Source organism: Corvus moneduloides, chromosome 17, assembly GCF_009650955.1.
Source record: "Corvus moneduloides isolate bCorMon1 chromosome 17, bCorMon1.pri, whole genome shotgun sequence".
NCBI lineage: Eukaryota > Metazoa > Chordata > Aves > Passeriformes > Corvidae > Corvus > Corvus moneduloides.
In genome coordinates this window covers 7,442,457-7,464,187 of record NC_045492.1, presented here as the reverse complement: position 1 = coordinate 7,464,187, position 21,731 = coordinate 7,442,457, and the positions used below count along the sequence as shown (strand labels likewise).

At 57.3% G+C, this 21,731-nt stretch overlaps 2 protein-coding genes across 3 annotated transcripts; one reads left to right on the top strand and one right to left on the bottom strand.

Annotated features, from left to right (window-relative positions):
* Positions 1 to 1,795: 1,795 nt before the first annotated feature.
* LOC116452691 (cuticle collagen 1-like) lies at positions 1,796 to 2,590 on the bottom strand. Its single transcript, XM_032127347.1, has one exon. The coding sequence runs from the start codon at positions 2,588 to 2,590 to the stop codon at positions 1,796 to 1,798; it is 795 nt and encodes a 264-aa protein (XP_031983238.1).
* Positions 1,854 to 21,655, top strand: DNMT3B (DNA methyltransferase 3 beta). Of its 2 annotated transcripts, XM_032127271.1 has the most exons (21): positions 1,854 to 1,904; positions 2,610 to 2,686; positions 3,115 to 3,392; positions 6,948 to 7,074; positions 7,770 to 7,870; positions 8,995 to 9,078; positions 9,563 to 9,751; positions 10,871 to 11,029; positions 11,768 to 11,875; positions 12,619 to 12,760; positions 13,141 to 13,269; positions 13,672 to 13,716; positions 14,046 to 14,125; positions 14,408 to 14,520; positions 14,901 to 15,084; positions 15,326 to 15,410; positions 15,872 to 16,110; positions 16,266 to 16,356; positions 16,569 to 16,717; positions 17,345 to 17,430; positions 18,616 to 21,655. In XM_032127271.1, the coding sequence occupies exons 3-21, from the start codon at positions 3,288 to 3,290 to the stop codon at positions 18,755 to 18,757; spliced, it is 2,358 nt and encodes a 785-aa protein (XP_031983162.1). In that variant the 5' UTR covers positions 1,854 to 1,904; positions 2,610 to 2,686; positions 3,115 to 3,287; the 3' UTR covers positions 18,758 to 21,655. The 2 variants fall into 2 exon arrangements, with proteins under 2 accessions (XP_031983162.1, XP_031983163.1); XM_032127272.1 differs by lacking the exon at positions 8,995 to 9,078.
* Positions 21,656 to 21,731: the final 76 nt, after the last annotated feature.

Here is a 21,731-nt window from a genome sequence, read left to right as displayed (position 1 = left end):
AGTGCAGGAGCTTTGCCCACAGAGCCATGTCCCATCACTGGTCTGTGCTGGAAAACCACAGGGCTGGTGGGAAGCAGTGAGGGAGCTGCCTTGGTACTCTTGACAGAGGCTTCTGTTGCCAGCCCAGGCTCAACAGGAGCTGCTGAGAGCCTGGTGGAGGTAACTGGAATGGGTGGCAGGAGCCTGGATATAAAATCCTCTGTAGAGGTAACTTGTTTCCTGTGAAATGACATACAAATTCTCTTGATTGTTAGGTAATAAACTCTTAGCATCTCTCTGTGGTGTGTGTAGCAGAGATAGGAAAATGATCAAGCTTTGGCTCACCGTCTGCCAGAGCTGCTTTGTCTGGTACCAGACCTTTCCCACAAGCAGTTTGCACAGCCTTGCTCTCCTGAATTAAATGATAACTGAGGGGCAGAGAGGGAAAGAGGGCGTTTCGGCTGGCGGGAGATTGATGGCAGGTCAGCGAGGCCAACAGCAGCAGGAAGGTTTCCGTAGAAAGGGAGAGGAACCCGTGGATGCTGGAAGGGCTGATTCCACCCTCACAGTGCCCTGGAAACTCTCATGAGCACAGCTCTCAAAAACATTTCCCTTTCCTAAATCTGGAAAAACAAATGGCAGTAAAATCTATTTGCTTGTTTTAATCTACTCGCCCGAGCTGTGAATTGGCTTTAGGTTTATGTGGTGCATGTTTATTTGAATGGTGATGTCCAGTGTCTCCAAGGCCTTATTCAGAGCAGATTTCTCAGCTCCTCTTTTTCACTTGCAGAGCATTTTTTACGTTTTCTGCCAAATTTTCCATGCTTGTGTTCTGCAGGGATGGAGGTGTGGTTTGGGGGAACCTGCCATACAGGCCTGGGGCTGGTCCTGCAGATTTCACTCACTTCGGCTAACTAAGTTTTCCTCCTGACCTTGAAAGCTCATTTCTATCACACCAGGATAATCATATTCCTTTTCTTACTGTTACACACTTTCCTGCTGAATCTAGAAGTAATAACAAGCGAGCAGGGAAGATTATACCCCACGTGGACTCCGGATGCTTTGTCTGGGGCAGGAGAGGCGCGGGCTGTGTCCCTGGCCCCGGCGCAGCCCTGCAAATGTCTCGCCTCTGGACGGGAAAGGGAAAGAACAAACAAAAACTGAGTGTAAAACTTGTGAGGCTTTGTCTGCTCACGCTGCGCTGCGCGGGGTTGTGCTGCATGGGGCTGTGTGGGGAAGTCGGTGGGCAGAGTGGTGGCTCGGTGGGCGAGGGCTCTGGCCGGCCCCGGGGTTCCCCGGGAGTCTCCTCTGCCTCGGGGATTGAGCTGCGTGGGACTCCGAGGGCCGAGCCCCGGAGAAATGATGAACCCTGGGGGATGCTGGGCAGTGGAGGCGACACCGGGACGCCGGCGGGTACCAGGGGGTGGGGAGCCCCGGGAGGGCGTGAGACATCAGAGGAATGTGGAGCCCCCGGAGAGGGATGCTGAGCCCCGCGGAGGTGATGCAGGGCACCGGAGAGGGTATGCGGGGAACCGAGGCCAGGGGTATGTGGGGCGCTAGGTGGTGGTCCCGGGCGATGTGGGGCAGTGGATGGGGCACACTGGGACACCGGGGGGTGCGGAGTCGCGGCGGGGGAGGATGCGGCGCCCCAGGGGATGCGGACCCTGGGGCAATGCGGGACCCCGAGGGCTGCGCGCCCGATGGTCTTGGGGGGCCTGGCGGGTGCGGTGGCGGTGCAGGCCCCGCGCTCCCCTCCCCCGCCATGGGGCGGCGAAGGAGGAGGAGGAGGAGGAGGGGCTGCCCAGCACGGGCAGGGTTAAAGCGCCATGTAACCGGAGCGCGGGGCTGTCGGGGGCCGGTCGGGGCGCGGGCAGCGGCGAGCGGCGGCGCGGCCCCGCTGGACGGCGCGTCCCGCCGCGGCGCAGGTGAGCGCTGGACCGGGAGGACCGGAGGGTCCGAGCCGGAGCCGTGGCACATCCTCGTGGGCGGCTTTGTTGTCCGCGGCGGCGGCGGGGGACAATGAGGCGGGAGGGGAAGGCGGCACGGGGCGCACCGGAGCGCGGCGACGGGAGCGCCCCGGCCGGTCTGGCGGCCCCGGTGCCCGGTAACCGGGGACTCGTGGCTTCGCCCCGGGGACTCGGGCAGGGGCCAGGGGCTGGCGGGCCCCGCCGCCACTTGTTGCCGGCGCTCGGCTCTGGGGCGTGTTGGGGGAATCGGTGCTCCCACAGCCTCGGGCATGGTCCCCTAAGTCCCCCTGGTCCCGCCCACCCCTCCGGTCCCGTTGCAACTTGCGGAGTTTCCCGGGGGCGCGTCCCGGGACTGTCACGGCGGCGCCGGTGCGGGACCCCCCGCGACCCGCGGGGCCGGGCCAGGGCTGAGCCAGCGACTGCGGCGGGAGGGTCCCCTCGCTGATACGGCGAGTGATGGCTGCGGGGCGGGGGGTGGCTCGGGGGGGCCGGGGTCCCCCTGGCCGGCTCCGTCGTCCCGGGCAGCGCCGCCTCCAGGCCGGGGGCACCGTGGGGAGCTGCCGGGGGTACGGGGACACGGTGGCGCTGCTGCCCGGGCCGAACACCTTTGTTTTCTGTTCTCGGTCGGGAATCTGACAGCGCATCTTCCCTCTCTGTTGGCAGGAAAAGAGGCTCCCGGCGGCGCCTCGGGCGCGAAGGCTCCCCGGGGCTGGGCCGGAGGGACGGGGTGTCCGGAGCAGGTATCGACCGGAGGGCTCTGCTGGCATCCGCCTCCTGCCGAGCCCGGGGGGTGCCTCCAGGGAGAGGAGATCATCGGAGAAGGAGGAATGAACTCTTCGGAGTGGCCCCAGTGTGGGGCGCAAGTCCCGGGAAGCCGGGAAAGGAGAGCGGTGGGGGGACCCCTGGGCGGGCGGGTGGTCCTGGGGCGAGCGGTGGTCCTGCACCGACCTCCCTCAGAACGGGACAGGGCAAGGAGGGGGTGGCTGGAGCGTGCTGCCCTGAGCAGGACTCTGCTTTTCTGCCTCAGTTTCCAGTTTCCTAATTTTTAATCAACTGACGAGAACTGAGCCCTGGGTATCCCAGTCCCACCTCTGGGGCTGTACGGGGCTGGGCAGGGGGCCATGGGGGCAGCGAGGTGTCATTGTCATCTTTACGTCCTCTTGTGCAGGGGGAAGATGAAACGGTGAAGACTCCGGGCAGAAGACCCGCCACCGCTGAGCGGGACTCACCTGTGCGCCACAGCCCCCAAAGCCTCCAGCCCTGCTCACAGCCCCCAGCTCCTGCCCGCAGGCAGCCCCTGCCCCACGCCGGAGGGGCTCGGCCCGGCGGGATCCCACCGGGATGAACATGGTAAAGAGCCCGGAGCAGCTGGAGCAGCGGTTGGCGGGGATGGTGGCTGTCCGGGAGACGTCTCCAGCCTGGTCTGCACTGGGAGAGGAGGGGCCGGTTTGTGTTTTGTTTCTTTTCTTTAACCCAGCTTTGCTGAGAGACAGCGGGGAGAGCCCGGGTGGGCGCCGAGGGCTGCGGGGGGAGCGGAGCGGGGCAGGAGGAAACCGAGGGAAATGGAGGGAAGTGCCGGAGCGGGAGAGCGGAGAGGCCAGGCACAGGAAGCGGGCAGGGGGAGCCTGCCCTTCGCCCCCTGCCCTTCCCAACGAGCACATCTGCGAAATCGGCGCCTTTCTTACGGAACTGCCAACCCAGCAACTCCTTTCTTCCCAGGATTAGAGGGAAATGTTCGGTTTGGGGAGACTTAAAGGCCATTAGTGTGCACCACAGCCCAGAGCCAGCCCGGCCATTAGGGTCCTTTATTTCTTTTTGTTATTCAAACAGGGCTTGGGCGATGGCTCCATCCCAGCCGTGGGTAAAGCTTCTCTCCAGCCTTTTGATATGCATGCCCCTGTCTGGAGGCAAAGTCCGAAACCTCCCCACCTCCTGGGGACATGCACCTGATAACAGGGCGGCCTGTTTTCCCCGCAAGGAAAACTGAAACCAGCCTGGGCCAGGCTGGCGGAGCAGCCCCGGGAGCAGGGGCAGGGGTCCAGTCCAGAGCATGGCCAGGCCAGGTGAGCCCTGCCCACCCTGCCCTCTCTGCCAGGTGAGCCCAGCCATCCTGCCCACTCTGCCTGCTCTGCCCGCTCCAGGGTGGCTGGCAAGCGTGGCCAGGCAGGCACCAGAACTCTCTATAAGCAGTTAATACTATGGCATGGTCTTTAACCAGTTTGGCAAATCTTAAAGAAACTGGTATTGCAAAATGAGGGCGGGCTGTGGAGTCAGCGGGTTCATTGTCTCCTCGGTGGGATTTGGCTGCAGGGCATGTCCTTGTCACCAGGCAGTGCCGGGGCTGCTGCTGGTGCTGGGCTGCTGGGGAGCTTTCGGCAATGGAGCTGGAATTGTGCATTATTTTCCTCCTCATGGGTTCTCGTCTGGAGCGCATGACTGTGGAGCACCCGGTGTGTTTGCAGGGCGCTGGGCAATGCAAACACTGCAGGGCTGGTCTCCCGTGAGCCAGCACGTGTGAGGGCAGTGCTCTGTTTCTTATTATTTTCTTAATGCCCTGAGTGCACATGTTGGTGTGTTTCTGCGAGGGGAGGCAAGGACAAAGAACCGAGCCTTCCTCCCGAGCAGGAGGGGGTGAGCTCGCGAGGATGTGGCTCCTGCACGGACCCTGGGTGGTCAGTGGGCAGCAGGATGGGCTCGTGTGGCTTCAGCACTTGGTGCAAACAGCAGGAGAAGGGATGGGAATCGCAGTCCTGCTGCATAGGTGTGGGATTTTGGGAAAGAGAGACTTTTAACGAGCAGTTTAGGCCGTGGTGTGCTGTTCCCTTTCCCATCAGAGGATGGTGACGGGATGTCCTCGGGAGATCCTGGGCGGTGCAGCTGGAGAAGGGCACGGATCAAGCAGGGAGGTGATGTGCCTGTGCTCACGGCAAGGCATGTGGCCTGTGCCTCGGACCCGCAGAGCTGTGACCTGCGGGTCCGTGCTCTGCCAGGGAGCAGTTCTTTCCAAAGGGATAACCCTTTTTTTCCCACTTTATAACTGGAATAAAAGCACGTGGCAAAGCTGAGCTTGGGTGCTCAGTCCTGGCTGTGTCCCTGGCGAGACCTGGCTGCTGTGTCACCTTACCCCTGCACCTCCCTAGTGCTGGGCTGGCAGGACACCCTTGCCTGGTGTGCTGGACATGAGGCAGTCCTGGGGCTGAGAAAGGAAAAACGATTTTGAGGTGCAAGTTTGAACTTCCTGGACTCAGGTCCCTGGCAAAGGAACGAATGCAGAGGGCCTCTGAGGGTCCCAGTGGAATTTTGTGGGTGCAGATGTTTGGGAAGGCTGGGAAGTGGCCTTGCCTGCTCCTGTCCTCCCTGAATCTTACCTTCCTCATGCTGCTCCATCTCCTTGTGCCCTCTGGGCCAGATCACCATCATGCTGGGAGAGCAGCATGTCTTACACCTCCCTGTTGGAATTCCCAAGGGAGATTCACTGTTTTTGGTGAGTTTTGCTGGTTTTGGTGGCAGCATTACTGTCAGTCATGGCTGCTGCTGCTCTGCAGCATTGTGGGCTGGGGAGGGGGAGCAGGCCAGGAGGAGCTGACCCTGGCCTGGCTGTGCTGCTCTGTGGTGGATTGCTGCATCCCGGAGCAGCCGGGGCTATGTGGGACCATCCGCCTGGGCCGGGGGCAGGCAGCGAGTCTGGGCAGCTCCCAGGAATTGTTTGCTGGGTCTGGGAGCAGATGTGCTGCAGCAGTGGGATTTCTGCACACACAGCTGTGGGGGGTTATGCAGTGTCTGGTGCCATTCCTCTCCTCCCTTTGTCGAGAGGGGAGGCAGGATGTGCATCAGGGTCTCTGCCTGTGGAGGTGGGTGCTGCACACCTCTTTTCCTTTGTGTTTGAGTGTTACCAGGTTTTTAACTCTGCCCTCTGCATCCAAAACATCAAACTCCAACTGGTCTTTGTTTGCCAGAGGTGCTGACAGATGATTTCAAAACAGAAATCTCAATTGTTAGGGCAGTGGTTGGAGGCGATGGAGAGCAAGAGTGACACAGAAGGGGCGGTGGGCTGGAGCTGGGGTCTCTCTGGGGCTGAGGGGGGTGTTGCTTTGGCTTCCTAACAGGGCTGTAGGTGGGCAAAGCCCTGCAAGCTCCTCAGCTCTTGAGTTACGTGCTGCTAAAATGACTGTGCTGCCGAAGGGGCAAGTTGCAGCACAGACTCATAGCCCAGCAATGAGGCAGCGTCGTTCATGGTGTCTGGGTGCCTCTGGGAGAGACGGGAGCTTCCAGTTTGGAAAACAGGATCCAGGGAGGGCACCGAAGGGAAGGCAGCAGGCAAGGCAAGCCCCAGCTCTGTGGGGGGGACATGAGGGCAGGGGCTGGGGTGCTGCGGCACAGCCCCCTGCTCTGTCCCTTCACCCTGGGGCGGGGGAGCTGGGGCCAAGAGCGGGGGGCAGGAAGAGTTTTCTCCCTCTGGGACAGTTTAACGCAGGCTCCAGGACTTTGCCCCCCCATGGCGGGCTGCCTGCCTGTCCTACTGCTGCAGGAACAGCCCACCCACCTCTGGGCGTGCTGGGCAGCTGGAACACAGGGAGGCTGGTGCCCCAGGCGTGGGCTGTCGCCTGGGGTGAGCTGTCACCTGGTTTCTACAGGGTGGCCGGGAAGTGCAAGTGCCCTCCAGACTGGGTCTGTCAGAGTGAGCTGGGGCTTGGCATCCGAGCCAGGAGCCTTCCACAGCATACAGATGTTGGGGAAAAACCTGGTGTTCCCTAAGGATAAGTGCATCTGGGACCTCTGTTAGATGGAGATGGTTGATCTTTAGGGCGACTACATTTGCGTGGAGGTTATGTGCAAGTTGCAAGTGCCCTTTATCTCCTGGGACCTTTAGATGAGTCTCCAGTCAGACCTCTCTGCTAAGGGCATGAAGTTGAGGCTGGCTCGAGGAGCTCACTCTGTCTGTTTTGCCCTCCCTGGGGCTTCTTGCACAGCTGAATTTCCTTTCCATTCTGGCTTCTACAGGCGACCATGAAAAAGGACAAGAGCCACGGGCAGGATGAAGGAGACTGTAGGGCAAAGCTGATCCTCATCAACGGGGACAATGCACCTGGCGTTGTACTGGAGGCGAATGGGAAGCCCAGCACTCCAGGTGAGGGTCACCACGCTGTGCCCAGAGTGCTCCCAGGATGTGCAAGGATGCACAGGGTTGGGGGTCTTACAGCCTCTGTCCCAGGGCCTTCCTGGGGGATGAAGCCCTGTGGCTGTGGCCAGAGTCCTTCCATGACCCCACTGGATTTCTGTGATCCAGTAGCTCATTCAGGCCATGGTATGGTTGTGGAAATGGGTGCCACACTGAGATGCTGGCTCTGCCCCTCAATAGTTTAACCCCCATGGAGTGAGGAAAGCCAGGGGAGACCCACCAGCCTGAGGGGTGCCACTGACCTGAGGGACTGTGTCACTGCTCCTGGGATTCTCCAGTCAGGGTTCCCAAATCCTACCTCTTGGGTTCACAAGGTCCTGCTTTAAATAACCCAGTGACAAGCCCTGAATAGCTGGCAGGTGGCCTCTTTGTGCCTCTGAGCTTTCAGGAACAAAGGAATTGATAAGAAAGTCCCCATGCCTGCTACTACTCCCTCCCAGTTTTGGGGACAGGTGGGTGATCTGGGGCTGTAGTGCCAGTGGTGCCACAATGGGGTGAAGAGACACCACTTGTCTCTTCTCCCAGCCATGTTTCCCCGAGATGAGGTTTTGGTATCTCCAAATTGTGCTGCTGAGAGCAGTGGGAGGCTGGGGCAAGCAGGGGCACAGCAGAGCCTGAGGCTGCTCTGTCTTGTCCCTGCACAGATCCCAGGGGCCTGAAGCTGCTTCCCCTGAAGAAGGACAGCAATGGAGACCTCTCCAAGGAGGAGCTGGCCTGGCCGCTCAGTCTGACGCCGGCGCAGAAGGTAAGTGAACACTGAGGGTGCTTTTTGGGGGCTGTCTGTGAGGGACATCCAGTGCCAGGATCCTCATTTCTTTCCCTCTGGGCTTCTCTTGCGCTCAGTGCCAGGGGAACAGTCCAGTGATGGATGCAATACTCACCAGTGTAATAATTTTAATTTTTAAATTCCTGCTTCTGATGATACCACAGCAGCAGGAGGGGGTGGTGTGGGATGCAGCAATGCCCATTACATGTTGCAGCAGCCTAATAATTATTATGCTGATATTTTCTTTAGAAGTCTTAGCTGTATTGATGGACTGAAGCATCTCCTGCCTCCCACTCGTGGGGTGGGCTGCTTTTAGCTGCTCTGGGGCTGGACCCCAGTTTCACCCACCCTCTTTTGTTGACTAGGTTGACAAACCTCCAGGGTCTGGAGGCATTTTTGCCTTCTGGCTTTACTGTTTTGAGTTAGAAATAAAACCCAAGGTTGGAGATCTGCCTGAGATGAGGCAGCTTCCAAAAGAAAGAGCCATAAATCCAGTGGGTGAAAATTCATCTTTCCCACTATGTTTAGTCTGGGGGCTTTTAACTGCAAAATCTCATTTAATTTTGAACTTCTGTTATGCTGGGTGCAGGAAACAAGTCTGGGCTGGGCTGTAACTGTGACCACCAGGGAAAAGCTGCCCTGGGTGCTGCTGCAGGGCCAGCTGTGGGAAAGAGCACCCATGGGAGTGTGAGAGCATCCAGGGTGTGTAAGTGGGTCCGTACCTGGGACAGGTGCTCTGCCAGGGTCTGTGGTTCTCCTGGCGTCCCAGTCCTCCCAGCTATGGATCCTGCTCTCTCTGTCATGCTGGGTGCAGTGGGCTGCAGCAATGGGGCTCCTGAGACTTGCAGAGATGCTGTGGAGCAGAAAGTTGCCCAAAGGGGCTCAGCACAAGGTGCCTCCAGCATCCGTCTGCCTCCTCTTACCTTCCCCAGGGCACTGCCCAGGGTGCTCAGCCCCATGAGGCACAGCCTGTCCGTGTCCCCACGTGAGGAGGGCACCCATGCCATGGCACCCCTCCGTTCTGGTAGCAGGTGCAACCCTGGGGCAGTGTTGGGTGGGAGAGCAGCTTCAGGCAGAAGCCCACCCTCTGCCTCATGTTCCAGGCAGGGCGGACCCGGCACGAGATGAGGATCAAGGAACCACCACGCAGTGTGGAGACTCTCAGGGACCTGCCAACTCCCGTGAGGGTGAGGGTCTGGCAGGGCCAGGGCTTCCTGGGGGCTTCCCTGGGGCTGCAGAGACCTGCACTGCTGCTGTGCCCTGGTCAAGTGTCTTCAGAGATGGCGCAGCCTCCCTGTGCCTCAGTTTCCCCTGTGAAGGGGGTGTGTTTATGTGCTGTTTCTTGCCCCTGCTATGAACTGGGTGCGTTGAGCACCCTGGGGTGGATTTGGGACAGGAAAATGGGATGGGGCAGTGGTGCACCATTTGCTCTGGGTCTGGCAAGTAAAAGCAGAGCAGTTCTGCAGATGCCCCTTTTAAGGACTCTCCTCTCTATTCATGGCTGCAGTGGTGCCCTCACTCCCTGGCTCCCCCTCTCCGATCCCGACTGCAGGGCTGGGGGATGGCACAGGGCTGGGGGTGATGAGGGGATGGGGGATGATGCGGGGCAGGTCTCTGCTCCCCCTGCCCCTCTCCCTGCTGCACTCACACTCCTCTCCCTCTGCCATGCAGAGCTCCAGGCGTCGCTCAGCCATGTCCACACCGGTGACCATCGACCTGACGGAGGAGGACTCCCAGGACTCATCCCGCAGCAGCAGCACACTCTCTGGTAGCAGCTCCCAGGAGGGGCAGAACGGCTCTGCTGAGCTGGGGGCCGAGGAGTCAGAGAGCAGAGACATGGGCACGGCGCTGGAATACCAGGTACAGAGGGGCTGAACTCTGTTCCTGCACCCAGGATGGTGTGGGGCGAGGATGAATCTCTGTGACTTGTCCCAAAACAACCTCAGTGCTATTTCTCCTGCCCACCCTTCCCTGAATGCTTTGGGGTGTGATGGTGCCAGGCTGTGCTCATTCATCAGGCTTGAATGCTTTGGGACCAGCACCGCCAAGCTGCCACTGGTGCCACACATGAGCCCCCGAGACACGCATGCGTGTGGCGTGTGCCGTGCCCTGCTGAGACAGGCAGTTGCATGTGCAGAAAACATTTCTGTCGGGGATGCTGGAGAGAACCGAAGCTGCTGGGGCTGCAGAGCGGGATTCGGTGCCTGCGGGCCGCAGGGCAGGGCCCCAGACTTGCAGGAATTGGGCAATTGCATCTTGCTGCATAATTAAGTACCTAATTGCAGAACAAAGCTGGGAAGGAGGGCTCTGCAGGCAGAGAGGTGACTTTGCTCTGTGTGAGGTGCCTTGCTCTGCACAGCACCCAGCATGGCCTGTGACGGGTCACACCAAAATTCTTGGCTCTTCTTTTTTCTTCTGTTTTCGTTCTGCCCCATTTCCTGCTCTACCCAGTGGGAACAAGAGGAGGGTGGGTGGGTATCCTCTCCCTGGGGTGCAGCCACACAGGCTGAGGTGTGAGCCCTGTGAAGGGCCTGCCCTGTTCCAAGGAGGAGCCTCGTCTGCTCAGGGCACCCAGCGAACAACCTTGGTGCGAGGCTTCCCGCTGTTTGCAGAGACCCTGGGAGGGCAGGCAGGAGTGGACACGCATGGGGCCCCGTGCCAGGAGGGCTGTGCAGGACGGAGCATGCACCACGCCATGTGCCAGGCACGGGCTCAGCGTGGGGCTGGCACACACAGGCCTCCCCACCAAGCTTCAGCATGGATCAGGGCTGGGATCCAGTGTTGCCGTAGGGGGGTTGGCCCTGTGTTTGAGGGAGGGCATGCAGCTTTTGTAGATCACTGCACAAAGCTCCACACGTGTGACACACGTGGAGACACACCAGGGCTGTCCCCTGTGCTCCAGAGCTCTCCTGCACCACTGCCCAGACAAAATGGGGAGTCGTTTGTACTTTTGGCTGATCTGCTGTCTTTCGTTTTCAGGATGGGAAGGAATTTGGAATTGGGGAGCTCGTCTGGGGAAAGATCAAAGGTTTTTCCTGGTGGCCTGCAATTGTCGTCTCCCACAGAGCCACGGCCAAGCGCCAGGCGGTCTCGGGCATGCGGTGGGTGCAGTGGTTTGGAGACGGGAAGTTCTCCGAGGTAAGGCTGCTGCCCAGCCCAAAACACCCTCCCTTGCACGTTTCTGCCCCACTCCTGAGGCTGGCTGGGGGGTGTGTATGTGCTCCTGCAGCCTCTCAGGCCTTCCCTCCCAGTGCTCAGCATAGCCAGGCCCTGGCAGGTTCTCATGGCTCTGGTGTCTGTAACTAATGACTGGCCTCTGTAGGTTGGTGACAGCATCCAGACATGGGGACATCTGCCTGGCCACTTCACAGGGTTTTGTCCACACTCCAGGGCTTCCCCTGTCACCCCCTGCCTGGGGAGGGATGTCCCCTCAGAGCCCCATCACCCTCACAGAATCAGAGTATCCTGAGCTGGAAGGGACCCACAAAGATCATCGAGTCACACTCCTTCCCTGCACAGGACAACCCTAAAATCCCACCATATGCCCAGGAGTGTCACCCAAACACTCCTTGAGCTCTGGCAGGCTGGTGCCGTGACCACTGCCCTGGGGAGCCTGTTCTAGTGCCCAACCATGAACCTTTTCCTAATACCCAACCAGGATATCCAACCCCTCCCATGCTGCAGGCAGGAGGGAGGAAGTGCCGTGTTGGTGTCACGCCAGCAGTGCCGGCAGAGGGTGCAACCCACCCGTCCTTGTCACACTGCTGCTCTTGGCAAAGCTTCCACTGGGCCTCCTCACATGGCCACAGTGCCGGGGGGATATGGCTGAGCAGGGCTTTGCCATCCCACTGGTGAGATCTTGGTGCTCTCTCCCAGGTTTCTGCAGACAAACTGGTGGGACTGATGGCCTTTAGGCAGCATTTCAATTCCTCCACGTTCAACAAGCTAGTGTCCTACCGCCGTGCCATTTACCACGCCCTGGAGGTAACCACCAGGGTGGGTGGGTGGGTGAGGTGCCAGCTGAACCAGCTGGGCTGGAGGGGCCAGTGGGATGGGATACGGGAAAACCCTTCTTTCTCTGCTGTGATTATTTCCAAGTGCAGCCATGAGGCCAAACTCTGCTTATCCTGAGGCTTTAGGGGTAGCTGCTGCTGCTCCAGGGTCTCACTGCTCCAGAACCCCAAGCCCTGCGAGGGCTTGGATGTGGCAGCATCATGGCAGCAGGGCAGTGCCAGGCTAGCCAGAGGTGTCCTGGGTCACTGCCGGGTGCTCTTTAAAGTCAGGGATGGTGCTGAGCACTTGTGAATCCAATGCCCATCCAAGGGCATATTGGCATATGGGACATGTCAGCATATGGGACATGTCAGCATATGGGGCTACAGACCCACAGGCACCTCTGCTGCCTTTTCTGCCTGCCACTTGCCAGGGAGCAGAATCTGGGCAAGAGCTGGGGCTGGGCTGTCCCTGCTTCTGGCTCCATTAGGGCAGGCTGGTGGAGGACAGATGGACTCGTTGCAGGGATGGAGGCACTGGAGTGCAGCCAAGGGCACACCCAGAGCGGGAATCTGTCAGCTGCCACTGTCCTGGGGCCACCAAGCCCTGCACACCTGTGTGTGTGTGTGTCTTTGTGTGTTGGATGGGGAGGGGGCCTGGGCCTGTGGCCCTGGCAGGCTGTGGCTGCTCCTCTGACAGAGACCACCCTGTCCCCTGCTGTCCATCCTCATCAGGTTGCCCGGAGCCGGTCGGGGAAGACGTTTACAACTGGCCCCAGGGAGTCACTGGAGGAGCAGCTGAAGCCCATGATCGACTGGGCAATCACTGGTTTCAAACCCCTGGGGCTCAAGGGACTGCGGCCACCCAAAGGCTCAGGTGAGGTGGTGGCATCAGCTGGGTGGGGGCTGGTGGGGGGCTGGCGGGGGGCTGGCATGGGCAGTGGCCACTGGGGGCTGGCCCCAGCTGAGCCCGCTCACTCTGTGCAGTGGCCATGCCAGTCCAGTCCCAAGGTGGTCCTGGGGCTTCTCACTGGGACCCCCACAGCGGCGTTGCAAAAAGCTGGAGCAAAACACCCTTCAAGCCCTTAACCCATGGAAATCAGACCTGGCTGAGCCTTGTGCCATGTGTGGGGACACGGGTGGCCAGGAAGGGTCCTGCTGTGGCTGGGGTGAGACCTGGCAGGGCTTGGCAGGAGGTGCCCTGGGGTAGATTTGAGGCTGGAGGCTTGTCCTTAGGGAGCTGCCTTTTCCTTGCAGAGAATGGGGTGCTGAGGAATGGGACAGAGGAGGTGGTGCCCCTTGAACAATATCCCCCCACCAAGAGGCTGAAGACCTACCCCTGCAACAACAGCAAGGAGCAGCGTGTGGAAGAGGACCGGACCCGAGGTAACCAACAGAGAGAGCTGGGGAGGGGCTTGGCCTGGGTCATGCAGCCTGAGAGCACTGGGAAACCATTCTGGGAAAGGTTTGGCTCTTTCCAGGGACTATGAGCCTGGTTTCTGAAGGCAAAAACTCTTGTGGTTTAGTGCCTTACAAGACACCAGCAAACTCAACTGCAAGACATGGGCTGGGCCCCACTAGCAGCTCAGCTTGGAGCATGACCATGTGCTGCTATGCTGAGCTCTAGTATCTCCATCAGTGAAAGGATGTGGGTTTTGCACCAAAATCTCTCAGCAAAGCTGTAGCAGTTCTAGTGCAAGAAATAAGGCAGCTGTAAGCAGAGTGCAGTTTGTTACAAAAGGAATGATAAGTATTTTTCTTTTTTTTTTTCTTTTCAATTTTATAAAGAGCAAATGGTTTCTGAAGTTACGAACAACAGCGGGAAGTTGGAAGGTAATCACTGGCCCTGTCTCTCCTGGGAAGAGATGTGAGGTGCTGGGGGTGCTCAGCAAGGGTCGTGGGTCCCTTTTCAACTGTACCACGTAGCAGGGAGAAGTGCTGTGAGTGCAGGGTGCTGAGGGGGACAGGGTGCTCTGCGGATCCTCCATGGGGAGCCATAGCCACATCCAGATGCGGTTCCAAGAGCAGGCCCCATTTGGATGCAGTTCTGAGGGCAGGCTTTATCCAGACACAGTTCCAAGGGGAGGTTCCAGCCTCTGCAGCCTGTGGTGGGGTGTAAGGGGTCCCTGCCCTGGGTGAGCGCAGCTCTCTCTGTCCCACAGACAGCTGTTTGTCCTGCGGGAGGAGGAACCCAGCCACCTTCCACCCACTGTTCAAGGGGGGCCTCTGCCAGACGTGCAGGGTAAGTGCTGCTGTGCTGGGGCTGAGCAGGAGCCTGGGGCCAGAGGATGGGGCTGGGGTGCAGCCAGTGCTGCTGGGACAGGGGGTGGCTGTGCCATGGCCATGCTGTGTCCCCCATGGGGCTGTCCCTCAGCATGTCATCACCACCTTGAAACACTAAGGATATGCATCTCCAAGATCTTGGCGTGTACTGGGAATGGAGCAAAGCTGTGTTCTCTCTTCACCCTCTGTGCATGGCTCCTGATCCCCTGTCCTTGTTTTCTCCTGAATGTCCTTTTGCTAGGATAGATTCCTGGAGTACTTCTACATGTATGACGAAGATGGGTACCAGTCCTACTGCACCGTCTGCTGTGCAGGCAAGGAGCTGCTGCTTTGCAGCAACACCAGCTGCTGCAGGTGAGCCCCATGTCTCTGCTTCTGGGGCTGAGGGCCTGGCATCACTCCCAGGGAGCTGCAGGAAGCAGGGTCCTCCATAAGCCTGGGCAGGGGCTGTGCTTCTCCCCAGCTGGCTGCCATGCAGCACATCCCAACACAGCCTACCTGTCCTTACCGAGCCAGGTATCACCTGAATAAGCCCTGTGGAAGTTGGCAGGGGATTCACCCATGCCTTGGTCTCCAGCTTGTGTAAGCAGCCCTAAAAACCAGGGTACTGCCTGGAAAAATATCCTGTAAAATGGTGGGGGTTCTGGTGCATGGCAGGGGAAACTCCAGGAGAAGCTGGGGTGACCCAGAGGGGTTGCTGGAGTGATGAGCATGAGCTGTTGTGGTTTGGGCAGGTGCTTCTGTGTGGAGTGTCTGGAGGTGCTGGTGAGGCGAGGGACATCGGCCAAAGTTAAAGAGCAGGAGCCCTGGAACTGCTACATGTGCCAGCCCCAGCAGAGCCACGGTGTGCTGCAGCGCCGGCAGGACTGGAACGCCCGCCTGCAGGACTTCTTTACCAGCGACAAGGGACAGGAATATGTAAGGGCTGTGGGCAGGGAGCCTGATGTGCTGGGATGTGGGGGAGAGGGTCACCGAGGGCAGGGCGGATGACCTGGAATTCCTCTTCCCTCTGCCTTGGTCTTGTTCATCCACCCTTTCCAAGGGTGCCAGGCTCTTGGTGCTGCAGATGCTCTCCTGAAGGTGGAGGTGCTGCATTCAGAGCCTTATGGGGCAATGCAGCACTGCCAGGGCTGGGGCTTCATGGCTCTCTCCATTGCAGGCTGCACCCAAAATCTACCCAACAGTTCCTCCAGCGAAGAGGAGACCAATTCGAGTGCTCTCGTTGTTCGATGGGGTGGCAACAGGTGAGGCAGTAGGGAAGCACTGCTGGGCAGCTCCTAGCACTGGGCATTGGGGACGAATCATTCCATGGCCACAAGCCTGTCTCTAAAAGCTTGGTGGAGAGGAGGGGGTGAAAGCAGGGAGATCCCCATCAGAAGGGGGTTGAGGGCAGGGTCTCCCTTTCCTGCTGGACAGGGTGGTGGAGGAGGGAAGGATGGAGTGAAGGGTGGAGGGGAGAGCATGGGAGTTTTTGCTGACAGAGGTGTTCCTGCTGTGCCAAGTGTGATCTCGGGTGGCTGGTTCCCCTGAGAAGCCAGAGCTGTGGGGACACCAGTAACTTATACTCTGAAGTGCCTGAGGGCAACTGGTTTGGCTCAGTTCACTCAGCTCTGGCATTCTGCTTTCTGGGAGCAAACCTGCCTGGAGGAATGGGTCAAATAAAAGTTTACTCACCTTGAAGTGCTGTTTGACTACGCCCACATAGGACATCCAGGAGCAGCCACATCGAGCGGTGCTGACGAAGGAGACTTGGAGGCTAAAGAGAGCAGTGCGACCTCAGACCTCTGTCCATTGGCAGGGTACACGGTGCTGAAGGACTTGGGCATCCAAGTGGAGAAGTACATTGCCTCAGAGATCTGTGAGAACCCCATGGCCGCAGGCACCGTGCGGCCTGAGGGCAACATCACCTACGTGCACGATGTCAGGAACATAACCAAGAGAAATGTGAGCTCTGCTTCTGTGAGAGCCTGAAGGACATGGCACCATGGGGGCATGGGTCTCATGCCACCAGCTCTGGGACAAGCTTGTCCCCTGCCCCACTGGGGAGGAGAGACCTGCTTCTGTGGCATCTCCTAATGGTCTGGATTTTCTCTTTGTAGATTGAGGAGTGGGGTCCTTTTGACCTAGTGATCGGTGGAAGCCCCTGTGACGATGTCTCCCTTGTCAATCCAGCCAGGAAGGCGCTGTTTGGTAAGGCTGCTTTGCCTCTGCCAGGCTGCATACCTTGGGATGTTCCTGGGTCGTGGGGCCACCTTAGAGCCCCGGGAAGTGGTTCAGCCCCAGGCTGTATTGGTGATGGGCTGTATCCATACCCATCTTGGTGGGGAGGGCAGCCAGGACCCCCAGCCCCACACCCCGTGCCCCAGCTGGTCCCAACCTGCTGCTTGGCTTTTTCCTTGCAGAAGGAACCGGGAGGCTGTTCTTTGAGTTCTACCACCTGCTCAACTACGCTCGTCCCAAGGCAGGCGAGGAGCGGCCCTTCTTCTGGATGTTTGAGAATGTGGTGGCCATGAGGATCAATGACAAGAGGGACATTTCCCGGTTTCTAGAGGTAGGGATTGCTGACAGCTGTGGGAAAGGCGTTAGAGCAGGTGACACTTGCTGGGCTGTGCAGGGTGTGCTGAGTGTGAGGGTCTGGCTATGGTTTCCTGACGCTGGAAAACCCCCTGCCTGGTGCACATGCCAAGGAATCAAGTTTAGTCTTGGCTCTGGATCCTTCCCTCTGGCTTTCATCAGGTCAAACCCAAGCACTAGTCCTCTGGGGGAGGGGTTTTGCTGCCTTGCAGAAAGCATCTGTTCCCAGCAATGCCTGTTATTTCTAGGGAGAGGGGGGTCAGGGACTGGGAAGGGGTTTTAACTCTGTGGTAGCCAGGATGGGTTGTGAGTCAGCAGGGACCATTGGTGTAAAATCACCATTGAAGGCTGACAGTCCTGATCCTGGTCCAGGGGAACCAGCGCTGAGCACCCCATGAGGGTCAATAGCTGCTGGTCATGGCCATGACCTGGGAGCTCATGTAGCAGTGCCCTGGTATGAAACAGGGTTTGTGGAGGCTACATTTTTTTGAGGATTTTCTGAAGACTTTAGGTCCCTGCAGGGCAGTGTGAAGGACTGACCATGCAGGAGAGAACCAAGCCAACATTTCCCCTAACTTTTATTTCCCCTCTTTTTGGCCCCCAGTGTAACCCAGTTATGATTGATGCAATCAAGATATCAGCTGCCCACCGAGCTCGTTACTTCTGGGGCAACCTCCCTGGGATGGACAGGTAATCAATCAGTCTGCTGTCCTCGGATCTCTCACGGTAGTTTTGGTTTGTTTTGTAGTGCTTGTTCATGTTTTTTTTTGTCTCCCTGGCTCTAAGCCCAGCTCCTGGGAGTGAGAAGCCGCAGCTCCCGCAAGGGGCAGCTTCCCTGCAGTGATGTGCACATGATAATTAATGCACTTACTAATGAGCAATGATGAGACTGCGGGGGAGAAGTGTAGCAGCATCCCCTGCCCTGGCCCTGAAGTTTTTGGAGGGAGGAGTGATGGGGCTTGCTCAGGATGCTGTGTGGTGGCTCTGGCTGGGGGTGCACATGTGGACTGGCTTTGGGATAAGGCCCAGGCTGATGTGGGGGTGCCATATGGCAGTGCTGTGCCCTGGTCAGTGCCATGGTTGTGGGTTTCTGGAGGGGAACTGAGGGGACACTGTGGCTGTGCTGGTGTGGGGGAGCTCGCAGTACAGCCAGCAGCTGCTGTTGCAAAGCATGAGTGCACCCTGCTTCAAACTTCACACCCCGTAGCACCCTGAATTCATGGCAAAACACAACATAAGGACTGGGAGTAGATAAATCCAATTACAAGCAGTCCTGCACACCAAGTACGTGTGACAAAACCTGAAGTTTTTGCACCTTCTGGCCAGTAAACACAAGACTGGGGTTAAATAGTTTTGCTTGCTTATATTTAAATTGCCAGTATTTGTTGGAGTTAACACTGAGCTAAAGGCATTTGAAAGTAAAATAACAATTTCAAGCCTTTGTCATGTGAAACGGGCTCTTGGACTTTCATCTGATTGTAAGGGAAGGGCCCAGCCCATGACTCAGAGCTACCCAGAGCTACTCAGTCCTATTTCCATGGAGCAGCCCTGGGCGATGCTTGCAGAGGTGCTGCTGAGCAGAGGCAGGTGGGATGCCCAGGCACAGGGCTCCTTCAGGAGCCTTGCCAGGAAATCCTACTGGGTGGGGGACACTGGGGATGGCGGGCAGGCACAGCCTGGCCCCATCCAGAACAGTGACACTGCTCAGGTTGTGTGGGGCTCCAATCGTGCTGGAGAGCTGAATCCCCTTCCATCCGGGAGTAGGAGACTCCCGATGCTCATTGTCTTTGAGTGGCCTGGGAGCGGTGCTGCCCAGGGAAAGGGGTTCCTGCCCCTGCTCTGCCTCACCCATCCCCTCCTGCCTCTGCTCTGCAGGATCTTTGGCTTCCCTCTCCCCTACACGGATGTCTCCAACATGAGCCGCGGGGCTCGCCAGAAGCTGCTGGGGGGATCGTGGAGTGTCCCTGTCATCCGGCACCTCTTCTCCCCACTCAAGGATTACTTTGCCTGTGAATAGCAAACGGAGCATCCCTCGTCTCTCTGGTAAAGATGCACAGCACCGCTGCTGTGGCGGGAGAGGGACGGGCACGGCCACTGGACTGCCACGGCCCCCTCCCTCCCCGGCCACGTGCCGCGGGACGGCAGCCTGGAATGTCTGTAACCAAAGAACCTGGCAGGGTAACTTCTTTAAAGGGACTAACAGTGATACGTAGGAAATGATGGACAAAGCTTTAATTACGCAACACACGAAGCTCTATGCATCACTGATGAGGCGGGGAGTCTCCTCCAGAGCATTAACTGTTCTGGTTTAGCCTGGAGCTGGGAAGTCACCACTTGCTGAGCAGCCAGTGTGTGGGCAGCTGGAGAGCTGCAGGCAAACCTGAACTACAGTGAATTAATGCTTTTCCTTAACAAACAAAATCTCTTGAAGTAACTGCCAAAAACCCCCAAACCGTAGCAGCAGGTGTAAGGGACCCTGCTCAGGTTACACACTGAACACAGGATCATACAGAAACCAAATCTTTTTTGTTTTTTTGGTGGGTTTTTTTTTTTTGGATAAAATTTAATTTTGTTGTTTTAATGTCTACTGCTGCTTTAAGGCATTACATAAGAATGTGGAGATTCCTAGACCTGAATGTAGCTGAAACTGAACTGTGAGGTGATAGAATTACTTTTCTAGCTAGAACTAAAGAAATATTGTTTTATATGTTTGGTTGTAGTTTACAAATATTCACTACTTTTTAAAGCATCTAAAACCTTTCCTTACATTTTAAAATCCTGCTGAATGGTTTGAAAGCTTACACAGCAACTGGAGCAGGGAGGATTTGGGCTCCAGGGTCTGTAAAGGAAAATGTTCTTGGAGCATCCATTTCCCAAACGAATGTGGTATGGTCAGCAGGAAGGACAGGGTAGTGGTCAATGGCACCCTCAAATCTCAGCCCCCCAAATGTCATGCAGGATGTCCTGAACCCGAGCAGTGGTGGCAGGGCGTTCCTTCCAGGGAAAATCCCACCCGACCCTTGCGGGGTGCAGGGACCAGGAGTGCAGCACTGCTCTTTCCTGTGCCCATCTCATGCTGTGTGCAGGGGGAATGGGACAGTGAGGCAGGAAAGCACTGTCACTGCTGGGGGGTCTTGGGGGTCTGCAGGCAGGGGCTGTACCTCTCCTCTCCTGTGTTCCCATCTCCCTGTGCATCCCTGTGCACAGAGGTGGGATGCTGCTGGTGCTTGTGTGCCCAGCCCCAGCCTGGCAGCTCCCTGGGGTGTCCTGGGGCTGTAACCCCAAACTGGGAGCTCCTTGGCCACCACTGTGCTCACTTTTGATTGCCTTCCTCTACTCCCCAGCTTTGCCAGAGTGATTATCATGCTGTCCATGAAGTCCAGGGCATGTTGAGCCTGTGGCCACTGGGAAGGTGCAGGTGCCTGTGTCCATTTCCACCAGGTTTTCCGTAGCCACTGGGCTACTGTTCCAGCAGGCGTCTCTGGGGATTCTGAATTCCAATGCACATTTCAATGCACTGAAACGACTCCCCCCTTGGTTCCTCTGTCCTCCCCTACCTCTGCTGTTCACCTGTCACCTGGCTCTGGAAGAGCCCTTGGACGCCTTCTCAAAATTATTTGGGTTCAAACCATGGGCCAACCCTCCACCCCGTCGATGCCAGGCTGCCTTGCTGTCTTGCGAGGTGCTGGACAGCATCACTGGGAAGAGCTTCTCTCCCAGCTCCTTCTACCTCTCTGGCACCCCTGTCCTGGTGGTGGAGGACAGCAGCTCCCATTTTCCACCCTTGTGTGCAGTTTTCCTCTCCAGCTCTGAGGACCATCTTCTCTTGATATCCAGTCCAAGGCTGTGCTTGGAAATGGACTGCAAGGGAAGCCCAGGTAGTTTAAAGGCTTTTTTTCCTGTTTTAACCTGGACATTACTCTTTAGAGAGAAGTCCTTGGGGTTCATTCTCTGTGACTTGTTCAAGCCATGCGCCTTAGTTAAGAAAACTCTGGAGAAAGCCAGTCAGGCTGGTCCATGTCACTGCTGGCACCTCCAATGCTGGACAAGTGCTTGGGGACATGTGGCACCCTCTTGTCACCAGCCCCTGGACTGGGAAGATGGCAGAGTGGGTTCTGTGCGTGCTGGAGGTGTTTAGGAAGCCTTGGCATCACCAGTGCTGCACCAGCTGCTTTTGGACCCCTCACCAATCTGTGATCTTTATCTCCAGCTGGATCCCAGCCACAACACTAATTCCTCATCCCAGGTCCTTGCAGTCCCTGTTTGGAGCCCAGCATGGGGCCTGAGGGTGAACAACCATCCGGTGCAGGGGCTCAGGGTGACAGCCATCCTCCAGTCTGATGGGTTTGATTTTTCCAAACTGGGTGAACACGTGCCCTCCACTCCACCCACGGCATCCCTGATCTTATACTCCAGATCTCACATCCTTTCCTATCTAATCAAAAGGAAAACAAATAGATGAGGGAAAAAAAAGGACTTGGGGAAAGTAAACAAAGATAAAAGAGGAATGAGAATTGTCTTGGCATTAAGCTCACTTGATGAGAATTGTAGTAGACAAGTCTTCCTTGAAATGTTTTTCCCTGTAAGAGCTGCCGTTTATTATGAGTTTATAACATGTTGTTAAGGGAGGGGGATCTCAGAAATTCCTTTGTAATACTTTTAAAAGGTTTCTAACTCTCCCTGGTGCTATTTTTTAGGTTAAGGATTTTTAATGTTGAACATGTTGCGGGTTTTTATATGATCTTTTAAAAATGAGAGAAATGTATGTCTTTTTAACACATTTCACATTTTTTGTATCTGGAATGTGGGAACTCACAACTCTGCCGTGTCCACATTTCACTGGTTTTCCATGTGGGAAAAAATATGTCGACAGTTTACCATTTATCATGACTGATTAAAAATGAGTATTTCTGTATGGCTGGACAGTCTTATTGGGTAAATAAAGGGGGTTCACACTGGGAGGAAGGGCACAGCCAGGGAGCTGAGCTGCC